The sequence below is a fragment of the Hakea prostrata genome, chromosome 3 (genome assembly GCF_041222555.1).
Source record: "Hakea prostrata isolate BN-2017 chromosome 3, UWA_Hpros_2, whole genome shotgun sequence".
NCBI classification, from domain to species: domain Eukaryota; kingdom Viridiplantae; phylum Streptophyta; class Magnoliopsida; order Proteales; family Proteaceae; genus Hakea; species Hakea prostrata.
Window position 1 is genome coordinate 17858552 of NC_142602.1, and position 26073 is coordinate 17884624.

At 36.9% G+C, this 26073-nt stretch overlaps 2 protein-coding genes across 2 annotated transcripts; both read left to right on the top strand.

Moving 5' to 3' along the window:
• Positions 1 to 2006: 2006 nt before the first annotated feature.
• On the top strand, positions 2007 to 10397 carry LOC149021338 (zinc finger transcription factor YY1-like). Its single transcript, XM_089147102.1, has 6 exons — positions 2007 to 2208; positions 2785 to 2843; positions 5573 to 5778; positions 7991 to 8080; positions 9048 to 9191; positions 9670 to 10397. Exons 1-6 carry the CDS (start codon positions 2135 to 2137, stop codon positions 10168 to 10170), a joined length of 1074 nt encoding a protein of 357 aa, XP_089003228.1. The 5' UTR covers positions 2007 to 2134; the 3' UTR covers positions 10171 to 10397.
• Positions 10398 to 11996: 1599 nt separating this feature from the next.
• On the top strand, positions 11997 to 24331 carry LOC149021339 (cytochrome b-c1 complex subunit 8-1, mitochondrial-like). Its single transcript, XM_089149589.1, has 3 exons — positions 11997 to 12084; positions 12552 to 12736; positions 23996 to 24331. Exons 2-3 carry the CDS (start codon positions 12573 to 12575, stop codon positions 24042 to 24044), a joined length of 213 nt encoding a protein of 70 aa, XP_089005715.1. The 5' UTR covers positions 11997 to 12084; positions 12552 to 12572; the 3' UTR covers positions 24045 to 24331.
• Positions 24332 to 26073: the final 1742 nt, after the last annotated feature.

The following is a 26073-nucleotide window of genomic DNA, read 5'->3' on the forward strand; positions in this document are numbered from 1 at the left end:
TATGGTAGCTCAACAGCTACGATAGAGATTGAAGCTATAAAATATAGGTTATTACTTGGGATGTCATTAGGAGCTTTCGATGTGCATATTCACTATGATCGTTTGTCCGTTGTCCTTGTTCTACAAGGTTTTTTCACCATCCTTTAGATTGGGTGATGGTGAGTACGAGTCTGGTTGTTGATATTTTGATACTTTATTATACCTTGAGTATTGTTTATTTTAATCATATTCTTACGAAGGTAATGGTTTTGCTGGTTTTTTACCAAATGGTGCTTCTTGTTTTCCTCTCTTTGAGTTTATTCATAGTCGATACTTCTTTGTTGTTGTTTTGGTCTCTATGGACATTTGTTCTTTCATATAATATATATACTTCAATTTTTAGCCAACAACAAAAAGTTTGGGAATGTAAGAAAATAATAATATTTTATTTTATTTGGTTTTTTTATTTATTATTATTACACTAAAATCATAGGGAATAAAGCATTTAGGGTCTGTTTGGTTATATGAGTTTAGAGATTTCAAATATTTAGAAATTTCAAATCTATAGCTTTCAAATCTATGGAGTCATGATTTATAAAATTAATTGTTTGGTTAACCGAATATGTGGAATGAAATATGTGGACTCATCAATGATTCTTGTGAATGCACAAATGTTTAGTGTTTTATATTAGGGATGAAACCTATGGATTTCACCCCATACCCATAAATCTATAGATTCACATTTTTAGTGTAAAAAGATGAATATTTAGATTTCATTAATCTAAAGATTTTTCACAAACAAACAAGTATAAATCTCACATTCATGAATCAAGAGATTTAGAATATTTGGATTTATATAGCCAAACAAATAACAACAAAAACAAATGAAATAGAGACAAAAATTTGAGTTTATAAGGTTTCAAAATTGGAGCTATGGTTTGATGTAAAAAAGACAAGAATGTCCCTTCATGGTTTCAAGAGAAGCTCTTCTTTTTGTGAGATTTCTCAAAATAGGCTCAAAACAGGCAAAAATGTCGTTTAATTAAAAAATATATATTCAAAATAATAAAGAGACCAAATTACATGCATATAATTTGAGTTGTTTTTGTTCAAAAATACAAAAAACACAAGAAACATGAATGTTACCATCAACCTCTTAATCCAAAAAATTGGTATATGAGTAAATTGCGCCAATGCATAAGGTTTGCTTCAAACTTCTAAAAAAAATAAAAATAAAAATTATTTACACATGTATGATAGTTTCCACGGTGGACCTAGGATTCAACATGGGGGATGAACAATAATTACAAAATTTTGAGCATAAAAAAAGAAGAAAAAAGATTTACTTGATAAGTAAAAATTTGGATTTTTTTTTTTTGTTTTAAGAGTAAATTGTTTAGAAAATTCTAAATTCTACAACTAGTTTTAACAAACGGTTTTTTTGTATTAGTTAAGTGTTGCTATCTTTCTACAAATATATATAAAAATATATGGTCTCTCATTTCAACGAATCAACTACAAATAAAAATTATAATTAATAAAAAAAAGCAAGAAAATTTGATTTTAAATTTTTTTTTTTTGGTAATCAGCAAGAAACTTTGATACAATCATACCATTAATCATACGTATTCAACATTTTAAGGAGAAAAAAAAAAAAGGGAGCAAACATCAGAGAAAAAAATTAAGAGAAAATAAATACAAGTTCAAATCTCATTGGGATCACGATTCCTCCCTTATAAATACAACCCATAGTTATACAAAGATTTACATCAATTTTTTCGTTTAATTCCTTTCAGAGCGCGTATATATTATTTATTTATTTATCTTTTTAAATTTAAGTATATGTCTGGTATGGCCGTATGAGTTTTCACCATACCGATCCTTTCCGATCCGATACTGGCTCTGACGAACCGTGAGTCATCAAAACAGTGCGAACGCTACCCACCTTGACACGTGGCAATAATACGCACAGACAACTAAGCTGTGCGAGGTAACCGCTCCCGCCTCGCTCTCATTCCTTTGCCCCGTATACTTTCCCTGATAACGTTTAAATCTTCAAATTTCTTCTCTCAAAACCTTAACCCTAACTCAAAATCACCGGCGCGCTTATGCCATTCCTTGTTGCTCTTCAAAGTTCAAACCCCGAAGTTGAGATATGGAGTTGGAGACAGACATTAATCACATGGTCGAGCGCCCTAAGACTTCTGCTGTCAGATGGTACAAGGAATGGTAAAGCTTGCATGTGATTTCCCGCTATTCTGTTTGCCTTTTTTTTTAGTATTTGTTGCCATTTTTTTTGCTATCACCTTTCTCCATTAAGCTGCATGGTTATTATTGATTTATATAATATCTATAATCATCATTCCCTGATCGTCGAGTTTTAAATTTTATATAATTATCATTGCCATTATTATTATTATTATTATTATTATTTTCTGATGAAATTCAGAGTTGTTTGAAGTTGTAGAACACTGCTTGGATGAAGTTAGTTAAGATTATTTTTCCCGTCATAGTTTCATTGTATGTTAGCTGAAGTGATTATTGTTGGTCTGGAAACGTTTGTGATAGTTAATGGAGTTAATTGTTTCTCACTTTGACGGCATGATTTCGAGGACTGTAAAAGATGCTAGCTTTGTAGAATTTATCTTTTCAATTTTTTTTTGTCTCATGTTTGTTGTCATTGAATTTCGTTAAGTTGAAAATTGAGGGAATTTATCCTCAGTTTGAGCCCCTACATTGTTTTTGTTATGCATTAGTCCAAGTTTCAATGGATCAATCTTGCTAAATTCCTTGTTTTGTGTTTAGGGTGCCTCAGGATGTTGTGTCTACCGGTGGGAAGTGCTTCCTTTTGAAATGGGTTACTGGTAAGTCTTCCTACTTCTGATTTATTTATAAAACTTCTTCAGTGTCCCACGAGTTAGAATTCTCGGGGTTCATTGGAATTATATTAATTTGGCGGTAGAATTTGTTCCTCTCACTTCAATTAAGGCTCTCTCTTTTCTTTATGGAAAAGATCTCCATATGGCTATTGTATATATGTAGGCCGTCTACCCTCTTATTTTGGCATGGCCTCTGTGAGGTCTGCATGAAGCTGGATCCTTTTTTTTTTCAAATCCTTGATAATATTGTTGTTATTTTTGCATAATCTTCCCATAGTTAGCTGGTTGGCTGGATGATGATAATGTTCCTGAATTTCATTACCTGATGGGAAAGGAGGTTGCGTACACTCGTCTTTGTGATCATATTGACTTGTGGTTTCCTCCATAAATTTTGCTGTCATCTTGACTTCTGTGTTTCCAATTTGGAAAATCAGCATAGACAAAAGTCAAGTGTTTCGAGGGATAGCTTAATAGGTCTGCCTACTGCTGTTAGTTGACAATTTTTACTTGCTTTTGTCTGGACTGAGGCTGGTTAAGAAACTTGATTGGGTAGTTCTCTTCTTCACCTGTGGGAGCTGTGCACAGCTGTTAATTGGTTTGGTTTTGGCTCAGTGAACATTAGACTTAAAATAACATCCAGTTTCAGGTTCCCAAACCAAACTGATCAATAGGAGCTAAATTTACAGTGGCACTATTGGTGAATACTGACGATCCTACACCTTAAGAAATTTTTTTTTTATTTTATTATTTTTATTTTTTATGATGAATAAACTATCATTACCAAAAACCTTGAAGGGTAAGAAAGGAGGGAATGTACAAAAAGGGGGGGGGGCTTTACTAGATAGGCTGAAGCTAAACCCCAAGTAACAACAAAAAGCCTATTCCTTGGGAGTCGAAAACGGCAAGGTGGGGGAAAAATTGGAGCTTGGTAGAGAGATCAAAATATATGGCTTTCGGAATCGTGTCCAAAGACCTAGAGATGGAGTTCTATCTTCTGATATTTCACTCCCACCATAAGTGATGAAAGGTAGCTCCAAAGACCAACTTACCAACGAGATCAGAGATAGAGGAACCATAGAAGGAAAGCAAAATCCATAATCAGTCTCAAGCAAATCCATAAGAATGCTTGGAGCGGGGCCAAATAGAGGTAAGGACTTTTCTCCAAAGTGAGCTGGAGAAGGGGTAGATGAAGAAAAGGTGGTCTAAGTCTTTAAAACTGTCCCAACAAAGGATGTAGCTTGGGTTAGCTAGGGTATGATGATGGATAAGGAAAGATTGGTTTGAGAGGCAAAGGTTAAGGGATCTCCAAAGGGTAAGGGATCGGCAAGGAATTATACCTTTGAACCAAACCATGGGGGACTAGGGGACTTTTGGGTTAGGGGACAAAGAAGGTTCTAGGTAGAAGAGGTAGAGAATAGACTTGAGGATCCTTTTTTTTTTTTTTTGGGGGGAGGGAAGACCAAAACTTTGTGAGGCACATGTGGGAAGGGAATGGGTTGGACTATTTACCATTCAAAATGAAGGTAGAGAGGTGGTAGATTTTGGAACATGAGAGTTGTAGACAACATGTGGTCCAAAACATTATAGAGAACGCCCAACAGGTGCTAAAGATCAAGCTAGAAGGAAACAATAAGCCCATTAGAAATCAAGGGCAAAATGATCGGGAGAGCAAGGGGGTGAAGGAGAAGAAGCTTCTCCAACCTAGGATGGGTTAGAGGGGAGAGAGGCTGTCCAAGTGGAGTCATGCTTCAAGAGGTGGGAGTATACCCCATTAACCCAAACGGAGGCATGCCTGGAAGAGATTTTCTAGATAGGCTTGATCAAGCTAGCACAATTGTAATCTTGGATACGACGAATCTCAAGCCTCATCCTTAGGATGACAAACAGTGTGACAGCTGGTAGGGCTAACATTTCACAAATCACTGATTCAACACAAAAAAACCCATTGGATTGTAATCCTGAAGAAATACAATTAGAATCAAGCTGAGGAAGCCTAGAAAAGAGCAGTAAAATTTGGAGCAGACCTTTAACCGATAGTCCCTAAGAGTTTTCATTGGGATCCAACTCCTTGAGCATTGTATATTGATTGCTTCAGAATACATGTGTGGTGCAGGTGCACTACCTTGGACTGACCTAAACCCTTGGTATTTTGACTGGTCTCTAATACATGTCTTCTTTATCTGAACACTGGCTACTACTATTATATCCACCTTCCTTTATCTGGTTTTGGCGCTGCAGTGCACAGATGATTCTGAGGTACCTGGCAGCTTAAGGTCATGATTCAGCATTCAAAACTGAACTTTCTGTCATGATTAATATTTACTGGTGTGCGTATTTGTTTTTCCAATAAGAAAGAATGATAACGAGGTTGAATGTTTCAGTCATAGCTGTCATGGTGTCTATGTGACCCAAGATATTGGAGGGAGGCTCAGAACAAAGGCGCATCAACTATGCTTTAGGTTATATGTGTTATTTATGATCTAATTTGTGCTGGTTTCCGTGAGCATTTCATTCTTTATGTCTTTCCTTGAATTCAAACAAAATTACTGCTTTGATATGCCATCCCATTTTCTTTCTAGCTGCACAAAAACTCAAGTTCGGTCTAGTTTTCTAGGGATGCTATAAGAGGATAACAAGCAAGAAATCTAGTGAATACTGAGTGGTGGTTGTATGCTTGTGGTTCAATGCCTCACCTTATTGTTTTTTCTGTTTAGAGGACACCTTGAAGGCCTTGAAAGCAAAGTCTAAAGAGCCTGAGACCGAAGAACCAGAATCAGAACCAGAACCTACTACAGAAGTTCTTTTCCTTTGCAGCTTTGAAGGCTGTGGAAAAACTTTTATTGATGCTGGAGCATTGAAGAAACACTCTCACATCCATGGGGAAAGACAATATGTTTGTCACTATGAAGGATGTAGAAGGGTAATGAACACTTATCATTATTATCTATTTCAGAAAAATACTCAAGACTTGATTATCAAATAAGGTGACAATATTTACTCTGCTGCATTTAAAAAAGCAGCAGAGTTTCAGAACTAACTATGGTTTCAGTTGGAGGTATCTGATTTTATGAATTTTAGTTTAACCGAAAGATAATAACTTGATGAGTGAAAACAGATTAACTTGTCATGGTGGGACAAATTATTAATCTGGATTGGAGATTCAGGCTTTAGGGTCATTTTATTATTTCTGCTTGATGTGATACCTGGGTGAACTTTTGAAATGGGTTGGTAGTTTCTTGTGGCTGTTCATTAACTATAAGGAAGGTTGTGGTTTTTCATAGATGGTCATTTAGTTTGTTTCTGAATGCAGCCCATTGGTGAACTTTTTAGCAAGGGTACAGTTTCCTGAGTGTACAATCTTCGTTTACCTAAGTAATAGGATTGGAGAAGTATTTAATCCTCAAAAGCAAGGTACAAAATGTTCATATTGGACCATGTTTTCGGTCATTCATCAACGCAACATGTTATGGATACATAGGAAACACCAAAACACTACATAATGAGATTAAAAGGTTACTCATGAATATTTCCTGAAAATTACGAAGAGTTCAAAAGCAAATACTAATGGATAGGATTATTACAAATAAATTATGACTGGGTGCTGTCTGCATAATAAAGTAGTGAAATGCACATGTTATGTCTGACAATGCAGCCAAAAAGCAAGAATTCAGAATTGCTTCGTTGTTATTTTTTTTTTTTTTGTGGGTGGATACATAAATGACTTCCTGTATTATAACAGCAGGACATACATCATACCAGTGTGTCTCACCAATTAACAAATAAAAATATGTTTTCATTGTAAGCATTGCACAGTTCCCTCTGTCCAATCATCTAATTCACTCCAACAGGAATTTGATGAACCCAATTCTTCTATTATTCAGCTGTATTAAGAAATCCAAAAATTTATATATGAGTCAACCTCTCCATGCACCTTTGCATCTATTTGTGATAATTCTGAATTACATGAGAATGCCACTTCTTCATGTTCAAGCTAGTGTCTTTGTTGACTTCTTTCCCAAGAAATTTAGGTCAGCTCAAGATGAGTTGTGTGAGAAGTCTACTAAAAGAGTCCATTATTCTTCTGTTTATTTTATATTCAATAATTCACATAGGAATTTGTTTAAATTATGTTTTTGTTACTGTTACAATTTCTGTAAAAGCATTTGTTAGGTTGCCCAATGTAAAAATTAATCTTGCCATCCATTAATCATTAAGAATCTATCAAGACCTGTGATTCATCTAATATCAACTCCACATCTCCACTGGCAAAATGACCGGAAATAGTCATAATAATGAAAGCTTAACATTTTAAACCTAGAACCTTAACTTGTAGGTCTTAACCCATGAACATGAAACCTTAAACAATTAAACATTGAATGTGGGATGGATGAACCCCAATGAGAACAGCTGCTGTGAGATTTTAGCCATTTAGGTCTAATCAATTAACATTTTAGCAATTGCACTTTGCATAGATTGACTGAATGCAGAAAGTCTTCTGAAATTTTTACAGAAATATCAAAATCACCTGTCCAGTTTAATATTTCAGATCCTGAAATTCTCACTCATTCGGAAAAATCTTGATTCTGTTGAAATCAGTATGGAGAACAATTTGAGAGAACTCATTTAGGTTTAATCAACTGACATGTAATTTGATGGACTTATAGTTACAATTGAAAATTGTTTGACTAGGTTTTCTGACAATTGATTTGATCTGAAAACTTATTCTTTGACTAGGGAATAGTTACACTGGATGGGGGGTTTTACCCGCGTTTGAATCTCCATTGATCTTTTTTTTTTTTTTTTTTTGGGGGGGGGGGGGGGGGGGGGGGGCCTTTCATTGAGTTTGGCTGTATCTTGTTTTACTGGGAAAAGGTTTTTGAGAGTAAAAGCAAAATTTAATCCTTGTTCAAAGAATTTTTTATTATTTTACTGCGAGTTTGGACCCATTCATTTCCTGAACATTTTGAAGTTGCTCTGTACCCATATTCATATCCAATTGTGGAACCTTTTTGTTTGAATGGGGAAGGGTGTGTGTGGTTGTGTTAGGATGAATCATCATACTTCACCCTTTTGTTGCCAAATGTTGATTTTTTTTTTCATAACAGTTAATCAACCATTCATTTCTCTTGCAGAAATTTTTGGATAGTTCCAAGTTGAAAAGACACTTTCTTACTCATACAGGAGAGAGGCATTTTGTATGTCCTCATGAAGGTTGTGGCAAAGTAATATTCCTTCCCCCTCTAAACTACATTCTGGAATTTGTTATCTTATGGCAGACCATTTTTATTTTAAGCATGGAATTTCTTGCTTTTTCCCTTTTGGCATGTTCAACTTCCAAGGGTATCAGAAGTCTTTGTAGAGTTTTTAAAATGAAAATAAATGAATGAATAGTCTTGTTTAGAAGAGCCATCAAACAATGAAAGTGATCATCATTGGTCAAGGGGTTCAGGGTCATTCTGTGGTCAAAAGCTGTTCCTCCATCCAACAGAAAAAGGTCAATGGAACATTTCTATTTTTGGAAGGTAAAGTAGGTTCCTTATTTTTGTCCTACTTGAAAGGCCCCTGGTGACAGGATGAATGGATTGACCAAGCTGGGTTACAACATGGGCTGCTTCTTAAGTTAAATGCATCTCAATATCTGTGGAAGTTACTCTCTTTTGTCAGTAATAACTGGTCTGGGCAATCTTGTCAATTCATGAAAGGTTTAGTTGCAAATCATATACTAGATTCTGCTGGTGTCGCATGAGCTCTAGTCCTGAGGTGGTGTGATTCTCACTAATACGATACTTGCTCCTTCAGGCTTCTTCTGTGCGCCCCCGCCCCCCCCCTTCTCCAAAGATAGATTTTTGAAGGGGGGGGGGAAGCATAGAACTGATTATTTGGTCAATTCAGGATAGCTGGTCGATTCTTCTTACATTTCTGTCGTTCCTGCACTCATGGGTTATTGTCCTCTTATGTCTTTTGACCTTATTATCTTCCCACTACCATATAAGTTTTAGATATTTTACTAGAATCTTTGCTCAAGTGTTGTGACATTGATCAATTTTTTTGGCTTGTTGAAGACTTGAAGTTATCCCAAATATCACATATTGTAGAATTTTTATCAACTCCTGATTTATCTGTACCTTTTTTTGTGTAGTTTTTTTTTCCCTATAAAATTAATGACCTCCAATCTGCAAATTTTTGCAGGCTTTCTCCCTGGATTTCAACCTACGCGCACATATGCGGACACATTCACAAGAGAATTATCATACTTGCCCATATGTAGATTGTGGAAAGAGATATGCTCATGAATACAAGTTAAAAGCTCATGTCAAGGCTCACCATGAAAAGGTGAACCTATATATTGTCTGCATTTGTCTGTTGGTCACTCATGGTTACATTGTTTCACTTTCCATTCTCCATTTGACTTCTTGTTAAATAATTACGCCCATTCCCCAAAGTAACTTTGTTGAATCATAACTGGGGTCTGTCCAGTTATATTCACCTTTGATGTGTAACTCACTCATCTAGTATGGGACGAGACAGTCATAGCTGGGGACATGTGTGTTCAGTTCTCTGCTGATCCTTGAATGTCCTGGCACATAATATCTGGAGTTTTTAGGGTCTCTTAAGTCACAAATTTTTAAAATAATTAACTTTTGTAATGACTGAGGAGTCTGGCTATTAATTGCTAGCACTTGTACCTTGCAGAGTGGGAAATGAGGTGGTACACTGCAAATGATATTAATATATTGTCTTCATCATCATTTATTTCTCTGTGGTTGATTGTTGTGAATTTTGAAAAAAAAATTTCCTCAATGTTTCACAGAACATGGTGATGGACAAGCCACCGAGTGCTGCAAAGCCTTCAGCAACAAATCATGGCTCTGCTTCCTCAGCCAGGCCTTATGCCTGTCCTTACGAAGGATGTGACAAGTGCTACATTCATGAGTATAAGCTGAACCTTCATTTGAAAAAGGAGCATCCTAGACATAATGCAGAAGTGAATGGCAGGAATGACCCTGATAATGATCATCAGATGGATGCGTCGAGTGACCAAGATGCTCATGGTGGGAAAGGTCGCAACAGAAAGAATCTCAAGCGAAAAAAGCCTGACAAACCTGTTTCAAAGATGCCTCCTTCGAAAGTCCAACGGCAAAAAATCCAGAATGTGGCAACCCCAAATTTGAACATAGTGAAGAAACAATGTAATGACATGTATGAAGAAGAAGATAGTGAGGAAACAGAAGAGGATCATGATGATGTTGAAGATGGATGGAGATACACAGAGAATAACGAGGATGATGAAGAGACAGAGTACGAGGATTAATGTCAGTTGTGTACCATGGCAACCCTTATGTGCACCGTCTTTTATGCCAAGATTTGCTGCTTTTTTAATCAACGCAGTGAAGTCCCAGTGATCCATGTATTCACTTTAATTCTTTTTGTTAGCCTTATCTCTTCTCTTTTAGAAAAGATCCTGTGATTTTAGAAAGTTCAACATATTCGATGTTCTTGTCTTTGATATTGAGATGATTCATCCATGTTCAGCACCTCAATGCCAATTCTATTTTCATGATGCTTGTGTTTGTGTGTAACGTTTGTTACTTCCTGTGATTCATCGATGTTCAGTACCTCATGCCAATTCTATCCAATCTGAGTTTTGAATTGCTGTGTCCCTCATACCATTGTCAAGACAAAATAAGTGCCTCACTCCTCCCACCAGAGTGGATTGAGACACAAATTAAAATCGGAAGAACTCTTGAGAATTTTTTTCTTTTCCTGGTAATAGAAAAAAGGATCAATTTATTTGCTGAACATGTGAAATATTAGAAATTTAGCTGAGAATCTAGACAATCTGTTCTCATTAAAGCTTAAAAGCACGTATTCAAATCAGGGGATCACTAGTAGCAAAAGGTGGGGGGGAGACAGTGAATCACTGTTGATAGTTGCATGTACATAAAAATTATCCATTCAAATTTGCCTGATGTCTTCTTGAAATGCCAAAGCAAACTTTCCATTCGTGAGATAGAGAAGATTGCCAAGTTTCATGATCTACTGGAACTTATTTTGACTCCAACAGCTTTAACTCGAATCATGGCGTATTATGGATTTACATAAGCCTTTTGATCTTATATTAACCAAAGAGATCTGACTTTGCGTTACAATTAGCTCATAGAAGTTGGTTAAACTTTTAACAATATTCAGTCTTGAGGTCTTTTTTTTCTTCGTAAAAAAATGTCTAAGGCTTCTAATCGATTAAAAAGATTCTTGATATTTTTCTTAGTAATGGTAAGTTTATTAAATTATATCATTCATCAAGTTAGTGAGATGAACAACAATGTATGATTTTTGATAGCAAGTGATTTTATATATTGAGAACTCATGTATTTTATAATAGGCAGTACTACGCATTTGGCCGGGGGGAATTCGATCGCTCATCTCTTACTTGGAGTTGTTTGTGTTTTTACCAATTGAGTCACCTCTTGGGATTAAATAGATATAATTTTTTGAATTAATTTTTCTACACACTTAATTGTTTTTTGGGTTTTCTTCAAAAGGAAAGCATATTATTTTTAAATACTTTATGAAGGTTTTATTGTTTTATTCCAAATGAAAATGTATTGTTATTTATTTATTTTTTAATAGGTTACTAAGGTTTTATGCAAATTGTATAATTGTGCCAAATTAAAGCTAGAGTAAACATCTTTCGCTGTGCACGTATAATCAAATAAAAAACTAAGAAAATAGAAGAACTAAAATGCTATTTTGAATAAATCTATAATTAAACATTTAATCTCAACCTTTTATTTAGTATAAAAGGTGTATTGTTTGGAATACGTTTTTTTGGATGGAAAGTGGTTTTATTTCTTTAGCACGTAACAGTGTAACACTCTTTTCGCGGTTGGACCGTAGAGGGATAATTTCGTCTTATGAGAAATATGATAAGGGCAAACTTGTCCAATCAGCAAGTCAAAGGTGAATATGTGGAATGACTACAATGGGCAGGACAACTGTTTTATTTCCTGTTGTGAGTTCCGTTCCCTTCATCATATTTTTTGTTGTGTTATTTGATTGCTAGGAGTACATCCGTCTTTTCAAATTTGAGGGTATTTTTGTCAAACTGCGCAAAAAACCTAAAGGCTAAAGTATTTGGTCGATGACGGATGCTCATCACCATTGGCATCGATCGGATTTGTTCTTTGCACATTCGTTGCTCATTTTTGGTTTTCGCACGTCTGAGGTAAGATTTGAGACCTTCTCCCTCTGATTCGTCATTGAAAAAAGGAAATTCTTCTTTTGTTTCTGTTTTGATTTCTTCATCGTAGCCTATATATTTTTTTAACTTAATCGATTAGTAGAAGAGTTCGAGTTTGTGTTCGTGTACGTATACAGATCTGGTGCGATTGATATAAATTGAACAAAGAATCTATTTTTCTAGCTTTATTTTTTATTGAATGCATTTTGATCTGTTATTCTATGGGCAACTGTGATGGATGGAAATATTTCTTTACTTACGTGTCTCTGTTTAGTGGTTCTTTCTTTTATCGACTTTCATTCTAACGACCTGTCGTGTGGCTGTTGGTTGTTTATGATATTTGGTCCATAGATCCATATTCCTTCTGTTTTGCAATTACTTGAGCTTTCTGCTTGTTTTGGTTTTATCTGTCGCACCGAATTGAGACAATCCAATTCGTTTGTAATTTGCAGAGATAAATTTGGATATATAGAATGGGGAATGCACGCATGAAGGTGGTGGTGTACTCACTGTCACCATTCCAGCAGAAGGTGATGCCAGGTCTATGGAAGGATTTCACCGGAAAGATTACCCAGAAGGTCACCGAGAACTGGATCAGTGCTTGCCTCCTTGTTACTCCTGTTGTCGGAACTTACATGTTTGTATCTCCTCCCATTCAGTCTATCATCTGATCAAGCAGTCAAATTTTTTCTTTGATAAAAATTGTCTGATTCTCTTATCGTGATTTAATACTCCATGGTTTTGAATTGATTAATATGGTTGATGCTGAAATCCTTGAACATGAAGATATGCTTGTGTCATGTGTTTTTTCAGTCATGTTGTAATTGCTTCTCTATTACTTGTACTTTTTGACAATATGAAGTCTGATATTTTTATTTCACTGAAGATCTGCTGTGCTTCCTTTAAAATCTATGTAAATTCATTTTACTAATAGTTTTATTTTTACATATTTTATTAGCAGTGATAGATTTGTTTCTTCGTATAGTGTGTGGTCTCAGCCTCTGTGCTAGTTTAGTATCCTTCTGTATATCCTTTTTATACACCACAACCTCAGGTCAATTCTTTGGAAGTATTTCAGCTTAGAGGGTGATATAAACCACTTTATGTCATTCAATAGCTTTTTCCCTGGATGCAGGTGAAATCAAACAGGAGTGGCAACAGTGTAGTTTTGGTCATTGAATAATCTTTTTCAAACCCTTATAAACTAGAATGAACCCTAAACAACTCCAACCTTTTTGGGTTTGAAGAATTATAACCTGTCATTGCTGAAAAAACAAGCGTGGAACCTGTCATATCACAGTCTTCTCATTGGAATGGAGTCGGATGTGATATGACCCTATGCACACTAACTAGGAAGGGAACCTCAAAATAATACAGTGCCATTATGAGGGATTTCTCTAATTCAAAACACCGAGAAAATATGTTCCAAATCCATTATTTCCTTTTAAAATTAATTCATAGCAGGATGGATATCCAAAACCGTATTCTTACTTGCCTTGGTTTGTTATGTCTAAACCTTGCACTGTTCCATATTTGTCAAAGCTTACACCATAGCTTCCTCAACAAAATGGTTAACTTGCCTCATTTCCATCTCCATCAATTTACAGGCTTAAATACTTTTCTTTGAATGACGAGGCATTAGGCTTGTAAAAGCTGCAGGCATGCAAAGTTTTTTACTCTAGGACTGACCTTAGGAGTCATGTCTTGGATCTTTCAGGATTTTAATTGAGGGAGTCAAACAAGAAGCCATTATATGATTGACCATGAATTACCTTTTGCAGTGATATCCGCATTCCTGCATACTCACAACAGTCAGCATAGTTGTCCTGGTGCCTGTGATTTCTCTTTAGTTTTTTCCCTAAATTTTTTGGATCCTTAATAACAGTTCACCTAGTGAAGCAACTTTGTTCTGAAATTTTCTTGGATGGAGCATCATAAAAGTGGGGGCAAAGTTTGCTAAGTATTAGAGAATCTAGGTACAAACACAGTTTTTTTTTTCCTTTTTCTTTTCTGAATATTATTAGGACTACTGCTTATTCCCCTCACTATTCCCAAACACACTTATCTTTTGATTTTTCAACAGGGACAACTAGATCTCATGCATCCCTGTTGCATTCATTGAGGCAGTATTGCTGACATCCATCATTTTTATCAATGAAATTATTTATGTTTCCCATAAGTACCATGTTGCCGTGTGTTAAAGATTACCGATTCTTTTGGTCTCATGATCTTGTGGGGTCTGCGTGAGCTGATGTTGGCTCGGCTGATGACCTCATCTTGAAGTGGTCAAAGTGTGCTACTGGGATATACATGTGTGTTTGGGACACATTGTGATAAAGAGATCAATACTTGCCCGTGTGCAAGTGGGAAATGTTGGGTATTTTAATTATGCCAAAGGGCACTTATGAAATTGCATTATTAGGCAGTTATAATATATGAGGATATATTTTGGTAACCGCCGACCCACTCTCTCACAAGTGAGATGCAAGATTTGTTGGATACACACTCTCTCTCTCCAAGAAACATAAAAATGAAACAGAGAAACTTTGGAGGTCTTCTTCTTCCTTGATTCGATTTCACACTTTGACAATCCATCCACAACGGTACTTGGGTTGTGGATTGCATTCTCTTTTCTCGAGATAGAGGATTTAACCGGTGACGGATTGCGTGGAAAAACAACTACGTGGATCCTTTCTTTTCTTTCCGCTACATATTTCTATTTTTGGGATTAGCGTATCCAGGTAAGATTTTATCCTCTCTGTCTATAGAATAATAAATTTGGAATATCATGCTATCTCCCATGTTAATGAGAGGAACCAACATTGGCATCATAGTCAAATTCCCACGTTTTTTTTCTTCCTTCCGAATCCTTGGATGGTTGATCCATTTTCTCACAGGATCTTTCCACTTCGATGATTCAAAAACAAATTATCTAGTTTTTCATTTAGGGTTTCAATAAAACCCTAGATCCTCCCACTTTGATCCAATCCAAGATATCGACAATCAAATTCAGAAGGAAAAAAAAAACGTGGGGATTTGACTCTGATGCCAATGTTGGTTCCTCTCATTAACATGGGAGAACATGACATTCAATAATTTATTATTTTACAAAGGAGATGATAGAATCTTACCTGGACGCGATAATCCCAAAATAAAAAAATGCAGCGGAAGAAAAGAAAGGATCCACGTAGCCATTCCTCCACATAGTCCGTCATCGGTAAATCCTCAATCTCTTGGAAAGAGAATAGATCCACAACCTAAATACCTTAAAGGATGAATGGTCAAGAGTATTAGATCAAGCAAGATTAAGAAGAGGAGTCCCAAAGTTTCTCCCTTTTGTTTTTGCATTTCTTGGAGAGAGAAAAGAGTTTGTATGTTTAACGAATCTTGTATCTAACTTGTGAGAGAGTGGGACAGTGGTTACCAAATATATCCTCATGTTATCGACTATAAAGTATTAAATACATTACACATCAAACTATCAAAGAACTTAAATGGCTTCAAAATTTTACAATCATAAGAAGTTTTAGACATTTATTAAGTCATATATCATAATCCATAAGTTCACAATCACAAGAGTATGTGAGTAATAAGATTACAAAACTACAAGACAACAAGAGTATCACTCAGCATTCTGCATCAACTGATTCTGAACGGTGGCCACATATGACTCCCAAGTCAACTCATCACTATAGTATGTCACATATAGGTTTAAATGTCACATTAAATTGGTTTCCATGAAAGTTAGATCAAAGCTTGTGGATTAACATATATTTACACTAGACTCACACACCCATTGTAGAATATTCTATTTGAAAAAATTCAAATTTGGGGGAAAATCTTACCTTTGTTGTAGATCTAGTTGAAATAGGCTTGAATGATGATAATTTGATGTTTTAGATGTCTTAAAGATGTTTAGAAGTGGAATCCCCAACAAATTCCGACAAAAAATCAAGTTTCTGGCAATTTTTTATGGTTGCAGCGAGAGAGAGGCGAGATCTTGGCGAGATATGGCGAGATCTTGGCGAGATACGGCGAGATCTCCCATCTCGCAGATCTCGCCTCTCATCTCGTCTCGCTATGTCAAAATAGCGAGATATCTCGCGAGATCTCCCACCATGATCTTGATCCCTTTGAGAGATCACCTTGTCCTTAAAATGTTCGCTACTGCAACTAATACAGCTAGCGCCAATAAACATTTTTAGGATGTAGTTGAATCAAACATTTTCTTTTGCCCTTGATCATCACTAGACCTAGGATTGACTCCTTTCCCAATAATGCCCCTTTAGGTCGAATCAATCATGACAATAGGTAACACCGTAACACCCCAAAGTAGCCACATCAACCCCTCATTTCATGACGTCGTAAAAAATACTAAGGACACTAATGGACTATAAAGTCCATGACTCACAATGAAAGGAGTAGGGATTCATCGTCTCATTTCCAATGGTCGCTAAGCACACCTAGAATGATTTACGTGCTATGGTGGAGTATTCGATACACAATAGAACGTATGTCTCTCCCAACACCATACATGTCTTAGTCTAGTCGCACCATTTGCGCTTAACTCGAGTTTCTTTATTGTTGCTACCCCAACGCCACATAAAGTAACTCGCACTTGACTTTTATATGGATTAAGGATAAGGAACATGAATAGTGGAAATATTCATGTTGATTCTCTTTCCCATAGAGAATCTCATCTTGATTCCAAAATTAAGGCGACAACATGATTATGAATCGACCTACACAAGGTCATTCACAATCCGTCTCATCTCTGCTCGCAACCAAAGTGCTAGAGGCGAATGCTTGTGTGAGTGAGCCATTCTTATGCCTATTGACATATCACGCATTATGTTAAAAAAACACAATCACACAGAAAGTGAAAAACAAAGGTTGTAATGAACTTATATTACTCAATAATAAGAAAGTTTCAGTATATAAATAAGTCACAATCTACGCAAGCCCAAGGACTTTATATGAGAAATAAGAACATCCTCTACTATAGGTTTGGTAAGAGGGTTAGCTACCATCTGACTAGTAGCTATGTGCTTAAAGTACAACTTTCTTCCTTGCTACAATGTGTTTAACAAAATTATATCTCTTTTGGAGCTACCGTGTAGGCTTCGTCCTCTATGTCGAAACGTCGACAGGGAATTAGCCTACTTACTATAGCGGAAGTGCATGTTAGATTGCTCACCCTCTGAGGGAGCTATCTCATCTACACTCATACTAGGATCTTTTGGATGAACCCTAAGTTCACTACTAGAGTCTGAGTCCCTAGAGTGACAATATCACTATCTTGTATTTCAAAGAATTCCAATAACTCTTTGTTGACTCTTGTAAGAGATGGAAAATCATTTTCTAAGAATGTAGCATCCCTAGACTTGAGTTCCGTTCTCCTCTCACTCTCATCTAGCCCAATATAGATATGGCCCTTCGAGTGTTTAGAATATCTCTTAAAGATACATTTTTTTCATCTGGGTCCAAGCTTCCCATGGTGGGAGGTAGAGTGAACATATACTGCATAACCTCATGCGCGCATGTGACTCAAATCTGGCTTCCTTCTAGTCCACAACTCATATGGTGTGGAAGAAACCAATTTAGTTGGAATTTGTTGAGGATATAGGTTGCAGTCAACAAAGCATCTCTCTAAAAAGAGATGGGTAGGTTTACCTGCTCCATCATGGATCTCACTATGTTTAGCAACGTTCTATTTCTCCTTTGGAATAGTAGGTTGTCTAGATATCCCCTTTTCATCACACAACTCTTTGAACATATCGGAGAGACATTGTCATCCTCTATCTGTTCTAAGAGTTTTCAATTATTTTATATAACCGGTTCTCAAGTAAACTCATGAACTTCTTAAAACATTCTAGAGCTTTTGACTTATGAGAAATTAGATAAATATGACCATACAACGTATAGTCATCTATGAATGTGATGAAATATGTTTGTTTTTTCCTAGTATGCACATTTATGGGTCCACAAACATCTGAATGGATAACTTCTAAAAGAAGAGAGGCTCCCAAAGCCTTATTGAATGGTTTTCTAGTTGTTTTCCTACTAGACATAATTCACAGGATGACAATTCAGATAATAAACCTTGGCCCAAGAGGCCTTCTCTTGCCAACTTGTTCATCCTATTTAGGTCAATATGCCTTTAGTCTAGAATGCCACACATTAGAATCAATACACAGTATTTTGGCAACAAAAACACTACTAGAATTTGATAAATTATCAACTGTATCTAATATGGTGCAGAGAATTGGGCTATTAAAAAGAATCATATAGATAAACTTAGTGTAGCAAAAATAAGGATGTTAAGATGGATGAGTGGCAAAACTAGGAAGGATAAGATAAAGAATGATCATATTAGAGTTAGTTTAGGAGTTGCTCCCATAAGTGATGAGCTTCGAGAAAGTCGTTTGAGGTGGCACGACCATGTTCAACGGAGACCTATAATGCCCTTGTACTGAGAAGTGATATAATCCAGATTGAAGGGACTAAAAGAGCTAAGGGTAGACCTAATATAACCTTAAGAGAAGTGGTGATAAATGATATGCATAGCTTAGGCCTTGTATCTAGCATGACCTCGAATAGAACTGAGTGGAAGGCAAGAATCCATGTAGTCGACCCCATTTAGTTGGGAGAAGGCTTATTGTTGTTGGATCAATTGTATCCAATACAATAAAACCATTATGGAGAAAACCACTACCATAAACTATATCACCTAGATATAAAATTATAGAATTGTTCTCACTAAAACCATGTCTCATAAGAAAAATAATAGAATCAAGATTCTGGCGAATATCCAGAGCATACAACACATCATGGAGTAACAACGTCTGGCCACTCCATAAAACTAGTTTGCATGTGCCAACGCCATAGACCTTCACACTCGAGCTGTTCCCTATTGATATTCTTTTGCTTCGTCTTGGAATACGACGATATTTCACGAAGCTTGAACGTTCCCTTGTTATGTGTTATGTCACACCTGAATCAACAATCCACTAAGGATTTAATTCAGCAAGCAACGAAGTGCTTGTTACATAACAAGATGAGGTATAACGTACATACCTCCTGCTCAGTGCAATCACAAGCAAAGAGACTAGGCTTCCAGCAATTGAAGCAAATCGCATGCAATTTCTTTTTGCCACCTCTGGTCCCCCTGGAACACTTGGGGTCATTCTTGGTTTCGTTTCCACCCTTATTGCCTTGCTTGGAACGTTGAGGTTGAACTTTATCCTTTTTGCGCTTAAGCCTGCACCCTTACTAGTGGTCGCTTTAGCAACAAATACCTTAGTGGGAGGGGCATCAACCATCGTCTGATTCTCCTCCCAACTTAAGGTGCTTGACAGCTTGATTAAATGACTTGATATCACCAGCATATGTCAAGAGGATCTTCATGTACTCCCAAGACTTGGGCAATGACCTAATGACTGCAGAGACTTGCTCCTCATTGGTCTGTTGGCACCCACATGCGCTCAACTCACTTATTATGTTGGACATGACAGTTATGTGCTGCCTCATGGTATGACCTTGCACATCTTATAACCATCCAAAGTGAGTCCGAGCTAGTGGCTTCTAGTGGTGGAAGTCCCTCCGTACTGGAACTTTACTGCCTCCCATAAAGACTTTGTAGTCCGGTGCTTCTCAAATCAAAGCATCAGGTCATCACTCATGGAGCTCATGATAGTAATCCTAGCTATTCTATCCTTCCCCAAGCATTGTAGGCCTTAAGGTCCCTGTGATGCTGTGCAGTGGTACTTTCTTCAGGTGGGTTAACGGTTTGGTTTATGGTCTCCAACATGTCCTGCTCTTCAAGGACATATTGCACCTTTCGATGCCAGAGGTCATAGTTCCTCTCATTCAGCTTATCTTCCTTAGTGAGGTCAGCAACGATGCTCTTAGTTGCAGCCATATCAGCTAGAGACAATGCAATCAAGGATGAGTTCAATTTTTTTTAGCGTAAAACACAAGTATCAGCAAATTCACACTAGTATGGTCAACCTATATGATAAGCATTTGAACAAAAAGAAATGCTAATAAACATCCAATCAAATCCTCATACAAATCCATATAGAATTTATATACTAGTTTCATTCTGCGTTAAAAGCATGATTCAATAATTACAAAAAAAGATTGTTTTACTACTTAAAAAAGTAAAACACAAAGTCATGCTCATGCTATCAGTTGGTTCACACAAAACGCTTTTACTCCAATAGCTCCCACATAGCCCCATTAGGCACTTAATGCCCAAACATCACTCAGAGTGTCGGGCTACAGGTGTCTAGAATGTTAGAACACATTCTGGCACTTAGACAGATCTTCGTCTACCAAATGGGCTGCCATCTGAAATCAGATTGACTACCGTTTGATCCCAGACGGATCTCCATTTGGTCTTTTGTGACTAGATGGAAGTCTGGCTTGTAAGAGTCGACACTCTGTCTAGACGGAAATTTTTTTTTGTCCCTCGAAAACAGAAACCCAAACGCCCACATAGGACTGGATTCCTTGATCTCATCCCTTACTTAAAAATATGCACTAAAAATCCAAGGAAAAAATAAAAAAGATATTATTTTCATGGATTAACATCTTCATGCAAATTATACAATTCCACTAGTCTTTAGATGACGATGGTCTCATTTGGATCCCAAAAAACGGTAGGAAGATCACACAGGATCCTTCCGCTTGATCATTAATAAACAAAATTATCTAGTTTTTCGTTAGGGTTCCAATGAAACCCTTGATCCTCCCACTTGGATCCAATCCAAGATATCGACAATCGATTTAGAAGGAAAACAGATCAACCATCCAAAGATTCGTAAGGAACAAAAGAAAACGTGGGAACCTATCTCTGATACCAATGTTGGTTTCTCTTATTAACATGGGAGAGCATGATATTCCAACATTTGTTTTTAGGGTCATTAGGCACTGAGTCAATTTTTTGAACTTAATTCTTCTTTTATCAGAATCCATTGGGTAGTTTCATGATTTTTGGGTTTTGTTTATAGGTCCTAGTCTAATTGGGGTGTGGTCGTTGGTTCTATTTGTGCCTCAGTAGATTTTCAAGTTAGATGGATAATCTTCTTTCATGTTGGTTAGTCAGTTTAACATTGTAAGATATTGACACAGCCTTTAAAAGATGGTTGTGTTTATGGTTGTGTGTTTGGGAGATGGGTGTCTCTCATGAGGTAGAGAGTAGCTTACAGGAGCTTTTTTTTTGAATGAAATTAATCTTTGAGTTGCTGCTAGCTTGCAACTGTTGTTAGGTTTGCATATTTATTTATTTCATGTGGGATCAGTGGTTATTGTTTCAGTTAGCACTATTGGATTGAGTTTATCTGTTTTCAGATTCTCTGCTTTCTGTTCTCTTTTGCTCTATTTTTGAATCCGTGTTAGTGTTAAGCATTGTGTAAGAGTACAACGCCTTGTGTACTGTGGGTGTACACAGGGTCATGTACACTTCAATAAGTTCCTCACCTTTTTACTTTTACCTTTTACTATTTACTCTTTTACTGTCCATGTAACTTTAGATTCTCCAATATGCTGAGTTGATTTCTTTCCATATTATGTAATGTTCTGGGATTCTATTCCCAGCTCTAAAAATAAAGAGTCGTGGGGGGAGAGCTGCTGCTTCTTGTGCAACTTTCCCTCCACATCATTCTCTTCTCCAACTTATCTTATTCTTCTGTTGTTCACTGTTCTGGTTTCACAGGTTTGATATCGTGACAAAAACTATTGAGGATTTTCTGGATAGTAGCCATTTTTATTTGTTTTTCAGTTTGATAATAATTTAACTTACATCTCTATTCTAGCTCTGGATCAAACAACTTGTTTATTCAGTGGTTTGCATGGCACAGCCAGGACTTTAACCTCCTAGAACCTTGGAAAGATTTCTAGTTAACTCTTCTCCACTGATTTTTTGACCTATTTAAACTCCTTTTCTGCCATAGTCTAAATACAAGTAGTGCACTTGATGCTAACTGTTGATTCTTCTCTTTACATTGGTTTCCTGATCTGCAACTATGATACAATGCTACACGACATTATCAAAGGACAAAACCCGCCAGTCCTCTGTCAATTTTACTCCGCACCATTCCATATTATCTATGGCAAGGTCATAACAACAATTCACTCAAATCTCTGATGGTGTTAACTCTCTTTTTGTGCCTTATGTAATCCTACCTAAACTTGATTTTATATATGGGCTTCTTATGATAATATGATTTGTCCTGTTATCCCAAATTACCTAGTGGCAGCATTTTACTATGGATTAGATGAAAACCATGTAGGGTCACTACTCCATGGCTAAATTGATTTTCTTAAAAGCTTGAGAGATTACAGTTGATGCTATGGTAGGCTTCTCAGAGAAAACAGTTGAGAAGTGGGAAGAAGTAAGTGAAAGAGGGGAGTCATATTCACACACACACAAACATAAAATCGGACAGAGCTTCACTGGTATAATGATTATAGTTTCATTGATCAAATCTTCGATCTCTGTTTTACAACAAGTTCAGTGAATAAATATAATATATTCTTGCATGAAAAAAGAAACCTAAGTAGAATAGAAACAACTTCAATTGGAAAATTAACAATAATAAACCACATCTAAGAAAATGAATCTACTTGAAGAGCTTCTATATAATCTATCCTTGCCAAGTAAAAGAAACATTGTATCCTCAGTAAACTACCAGCCTTTTGCATACCAGAAAACTGATTTAGGACCACTCCTTGGTTTGGGACCGTAAACTGGACATGTCAGTCTTGCCAGGCTAATTCAACTGCATCGTATTGTCTTTTATATTTCAAGCAATCAAGAAATTATCAAGATTGTATTTTACTGACAGAAACATTAAAAAAAAGGAGAAGGGGGGGGGGGGGGGGGGGGGGGGCCCCCCCCGCCGGGGGGGGGGGGGGGGGGGGGGGGGGGGGGGGGGGGGGGGGGGGGGGGGAGGGAGAGGGGGGGGGGGGGGGGGGGGGGGGGGGGGGGTTTGGGGCTTATTCCTTTCAATTGCTCGTTTTTATTTTTATTTAACATTTGACACATGTAGCATATTTATACATATGCATATAAGTTCACACAACTGATACTTTACAATCGGAACAAATAAGTATTTAAATTTATGCCTTTAGGATTTAGCCTTGATAAAAGGGGGGGCCTTGCTTAGGTAAGGTGAGAAAATTACACATGGCAGAAATATAGAATTGGATGTGAGAAACTTAGTTTAATTGGGGCCATGCTTGGATAATACATAAAAGAATATGTTACAGGTGTGGATTGGAAGTGTCTTGAATTGTTTGGTATTTGAACAGTCTCGTGTCAAATGCATCTTGTGTCTTAAATATTTCAGCATTTGTTACATTCATCTATTTGCAACTTCATACAAATTTATTCCATTCCTCTAGTACTTTGCTTGCTATTGGTTCCCAGGTCATATCCTTCGCTCTTCCATCTTCTCACTACCTTTCTAAGTTGTTAAACTCGGTTCAGGACAAAACCTTTCAGCTCAAGCTTGTGTTCTCTTTGACAGAGAACTAGGCATTCATATGATAAATGTCGAGGTCTAGTTGCGAATCTAATTTCTAATCGTGGGTCAACTTTTTTGGTTTAAAAATTTAAACTTTACAACCCGAGCAGAAGAGTTCCATGGGGTAACCACTTAATCAAGATCTGGAATCCTGAGGTAGCTTTCAAAATTCTCATTTACTGGGTTATGATTCTGTTGCTAATTTCTGTATACCAGTTATGGTTCTTAATGTTTGGTTGACTGAATCTGGTTTGGGGTTCCCTAAATTTAGTCTGTTGGCGCTTAGGGAGGAAAAAGTTGAATAGTTCTCCATATCTGTAAATTTCTATTCCTTTTGGTGGTCTTATTGTGCCCTGTTGTTGCAGTTATGCCATGAACTTTAAGGAGAACGAGAAGTTGGAACACCGGTACTGAGATGATCTCTCATTTTTAAAAATTGGTCACCCCCGTCTGGGAACATTTTCAGAGAAGTTCTGTTGAATTACAAAGAGTATTTCTCAGTCTAATGTTTAGTTACTGAGACAAAATTTCAGTCAAACATGAGCTGAAAACAAAATTTGTCTTTTCCTCTTTTTTTTTTTTCTTTCAATAAATAAAGTTTGTGGGTAGTTTTGCGTCAAAATTGAATTTAAATATCTAGGGTGGGAGCCCTATACTGTTTCAGTATTTGCTGTTATTATGTGATGGAATCATCCAAAGCATTTCTCTTTTCCTATGGTTTTGAATTTGAACATCTTATAGTACATTACACAAAGCATTTGTTAAAAGCATTTGTTTAACAAATGCAAGGGCTAAATTATTTGTAGTCAGTGTCGTGTATGCCTGTAATGTGCCGGCATTCTTGGTCGGTCGACGTTGGATCCCCATCTGACACCATATCCTTCAGATAGAGTACCATACTGCAGTCCATTGTTCAGTAGTTGGTGAGTTTATGAATTAACACAATGAAATGCTCAACTCGGTCAGTGTTAGGCATTGCAAGGCACCTACTATGCTCCACTGTAAAGTTGGATTTTCAAAAGGTGATGTAGAACTTGGCACAGGCAGGGCATTGCTGCGTCAGCTTAGCTTCCGCCACCTCGGCTTTACGATCCAAACCTAGTGCAAATTTTTCTTTGCCCTTTGATATGTTTTTGGCGGTGATTTCCAATCCAAGTGTGCTGAGTAGATCATGAATTTGGTCAGGGTGATTGCTTGTGGGGACTATTGTGTCATCCACATAAAACGAAGTAAACAGCCTTGAAAGGAAAAGACAAAGGCTTGAAAGTTCATCACTCTTCCTTACATAACAAAGAGTGATGAACTTTGGATCATCTATTCTGGTGTGCCAAAGCTGAGAAACACGTCTGAACCTAGAAATGGACCTGGGTGGAACCCTAGAAAGTATTTCTTCCAAGAGGTAAGGAGTTTCCATGACTTTAGAGACAATTTTTTTTTTGGAAGCTGAGGTTCATCCGGGCCAGCTTGACGCTGTTTGCATGAATCAAACCCATGACCTCTCCACTGAGAAGTATGGGCTACACTCTACCAATCCTGCTTCGACAACTTCAGAGACAATTCCACCCCATATTAATAAAGAGGAAACCTGCAAGCTTTTTTTAAGTAACAAGGAAACTTTCAAGCTTGCTGGCATGAAGAGATCAATAGCACAAAGTTCATGATATTCATATATAGAAAAAAATTATTGGTTCATGATGCCATAGACATTGGTTTCTGGTTTAAGGATGTATCTCTTTCTATCATCCGGATCATAATCATAATATCATATATCTCCATTGTGCATTAAGCACAACGTAACCATTTTGAATGCAGATAGCTAGGTTTCACATTGAGATGTAGGTCATGGTACAATCTAAGCCACTGAGAAGGAGGAGGAGGATAATAGTCATTCAATGGATCGCCGACAAACGCAATTTCCAGTTTATCATGATGATACCGCTTGAAGGATACCAAGAATAAACTCCCATAAAGAAAATATCAAAAAACTGTCTGGATATATCTCTGAACTTACCTTCTGAAACGTCAAATGAGACAATGGTTGTACAATTGACATATTCTCTATGCAAACAATAAAGTGATCCACCAACCGACACCAACACTCTGGGTGAATTAAACAGGATAAAGAGCCATGCTTGCTGCACTCCAAGATTCCGAAATGCCCAAGAGTAAAGGTGCGGTAAAATAGAAATCATGTTGAGTACTTTTGAGGAAACAAAGCAACCAATATGTACTCATTTGAGTCATTTCTGCCTGGGTGGAAGACTTAAGGACACAGTGTTCAATGTTACTGCAGCCACTACGAAGTGGAAGTGGTGGTGGATGATCAATAACATCTCGTGTTAGTCGTGGATGAGCAACATGTCCCACTTCTTCTTCTCTTGAGGGGGATTAGCGATGCAAAATTCAAACTTCATTGTATACAGAGATCAAACCACAACTGCTC